At 42.5% G+C, this 1,881-nt stretch overlaps 1 protein-coding gene across 1 annotated transcript; it reads right to left on the bottom strand.

The window, feature by feature from the left end:
• Positions 1–205: 205 nt before the first annotated feature.
• On the bottom strand, positions 206–1,512 carry LOC108289712 (V-type proton ATPase subunit E 1). The gene has a single exon (XM_017509229.1). The coding sequence runs from the start codon at positions 1,392–1,394 to the stop codon at positions 714–716; it is 681 nt and encodes a 226-aa protein (XP_017364718.1). The 5' UTR covers positions 1,395–1,512; the 3' UTR covers positions 206–713.
• Between the last annotated feature and the right edge of the window lie 369 nt (positions 1,513–1,881).

Raw genomic sequence — 1,881 nt, 5'->3', positions numbered from 1 at the left:
TAAGCTTAATACCTGGGGGATAAAATAATCTGTAAAACAAACACCATGACACAAATTTACCTATACAACAAGCTGCACATGTATCCTTGAACTTAAAAGTCAAATAAAAATATTTAAATATATAAAGATTTCATGTGAAAATGTAGATTTCTGCATAAAAAAACAGTAATTTGAATATGAATGAAAAATATTCTTGAGATAGACATTTTTTTTTTTCCACATAACTCTTTTAATAAATAAAGCACATCCATGGCTTAGATTCTGAATCACATTTACAGAAGACGGAAAGCTTCTAGGCCTAAACAGGGAACAGTGAGGCGACTACGAAGAAGTGGTGTGCCACATGCACCTTAAGCTTCGAGTGGGAAATGCAGGGCCGAGAACGCCAGACACGTCACCTGTACGCCAGACGGAGAAGGGAGACCCAGGAAGCCCATGCAACCGCCACCTGCCCCTCCCCTAGTGTGCTGAACCGACCGGACACTGTGTTACTTTCAGATGAACTGGAGGTGGGTCTTCATATTACATGAAGCTTTCCGCCATTGTGAACAATTAGGCAAGGCGTCAGTGACAGACAGAGGGGCATCACTGATAAATACAGAGCAACAATGGGGCAGTAAAGAGGAAGCTACAGAGACATCGTGTTTCTTCAAATATCAGAAGCTTCCACGTCACAGCAGGAGAGCCAAGGATGAGCTCCACCTCCCGGAGGCTTAGTCCAAAAACTTCCTGTTGGCATTCGCACCAAACAAGGCTCCTCGGACTTCTGGCATCATCTGCTGGGCTTTGAGGTCCAGCCGGCTTTCCAGGGTGTTGGAAACCTTTATTTTACGATCCCCATTATAGATCTCAACTCCACCAGCTATGTCCTCAGGCAGGTAGGACTCCTGGTCAATTTGGACATCAACATCATTTTTGGTGGCAATTTTGTACATTGGGATTGCCTTTTGCACCGCAGCCTTTACCAGAGGGAAATCTTGTTTCCTGCATCGAACAATCATTCGGGGCTCCAGCAACTGGTACAAACCCTGGAGAACCAGTCCATCCAGCAGCACTTGGTACCTGGTTGTATCTTTTACCACCTTGCTGAGCCTCTGCTTCGCTTCATTTAGTAGGTCTGTGATAAGGTCATCTCTTGCTCTGAGGACTTTGAGCCTTGCTTGATTCATCAAATTGGACATCTTAATTTTCTTCTGCTGCTCAATCTGCTTCTCTTTCTTCTCATAATACTCCATAATCTTTAGTCTTTGGGTTTGCACAAGCCGACCTTTTTCTATGTTGAACTCTTCCTCTGCCTTTGCATCTATTTCTTCTGCTTTCTCATTGGCTTCTTGTTCAATGAAAGCCATCATATGCTTAATCTGCTTTTGCACGTCAGCATCGCTGAGAGCCATGGCGAGAGCAACGCTAAGCCGGTGAGCAGCAGGCTCGAGCTGAGGGGTGAAGGGCGAGGTGGGTGGAACGGCAGAGACCGCCCTCGCGCAGAGCTCGGGTTCCTTTATTTTATAACCGCGCTCGAGATAGACATTTTAAGAAAAACAATAAAAATGTAGATTTCTGCATAAAAATAAAAACATAATTTAGAATATGAATGAAAAATGTTCTTGAGATAGGCAGTTTAAGAAAAACAAACAGAACTCTGGAAATGAAAGACTCAGGTACAGAACTGCAAAATGTAATGGGATGTTTTAACAATACACTAGACCAAGTAGAAGGAAGAATTTCAGAGCAGGAAGACAAGGTTTTTGAATCAGGCAAAAATAGAGGAAAAAAGAATGAAAAGAAGTGAACAGTCTGCAAGAAATATGGGATTATGTAAAACTTCCAAACCTAAGAATCATAGGTGTTTCCGAAGGAAAAAAAAAAAAGCTTGGAAATCAT

Source organism: Cebus imitator, unplaced genomic scaffold (assembly GCF_001604975.1).
Source record: "Cebus imitator isolate Cc_AM_T3 unplaced genomic scaffold, Cebus_imitator-1.0 Scaffold412, whole genome shotgun sequence".
Lineage (NCBI taxonomy): Eukaryota > Metazoa > Chordata > Mammalia > Primates > Cebidae > Cebus > Cebus imitator.
Note: the sequence above shows the minus strand (reverse complement) of the source record. Positions and strands in the feature narration are given on the sequence as shown.

What these genes read in the sequence shown, in the direction of transcription:
- LOC108289712 (XM_017509229.1), bottom strand. Translation starts at nt 1,394, where the DNA reads ATGGCTCTCAGCGATGCTGACGTGCAAAAGCAGATTAAGCATATGATG.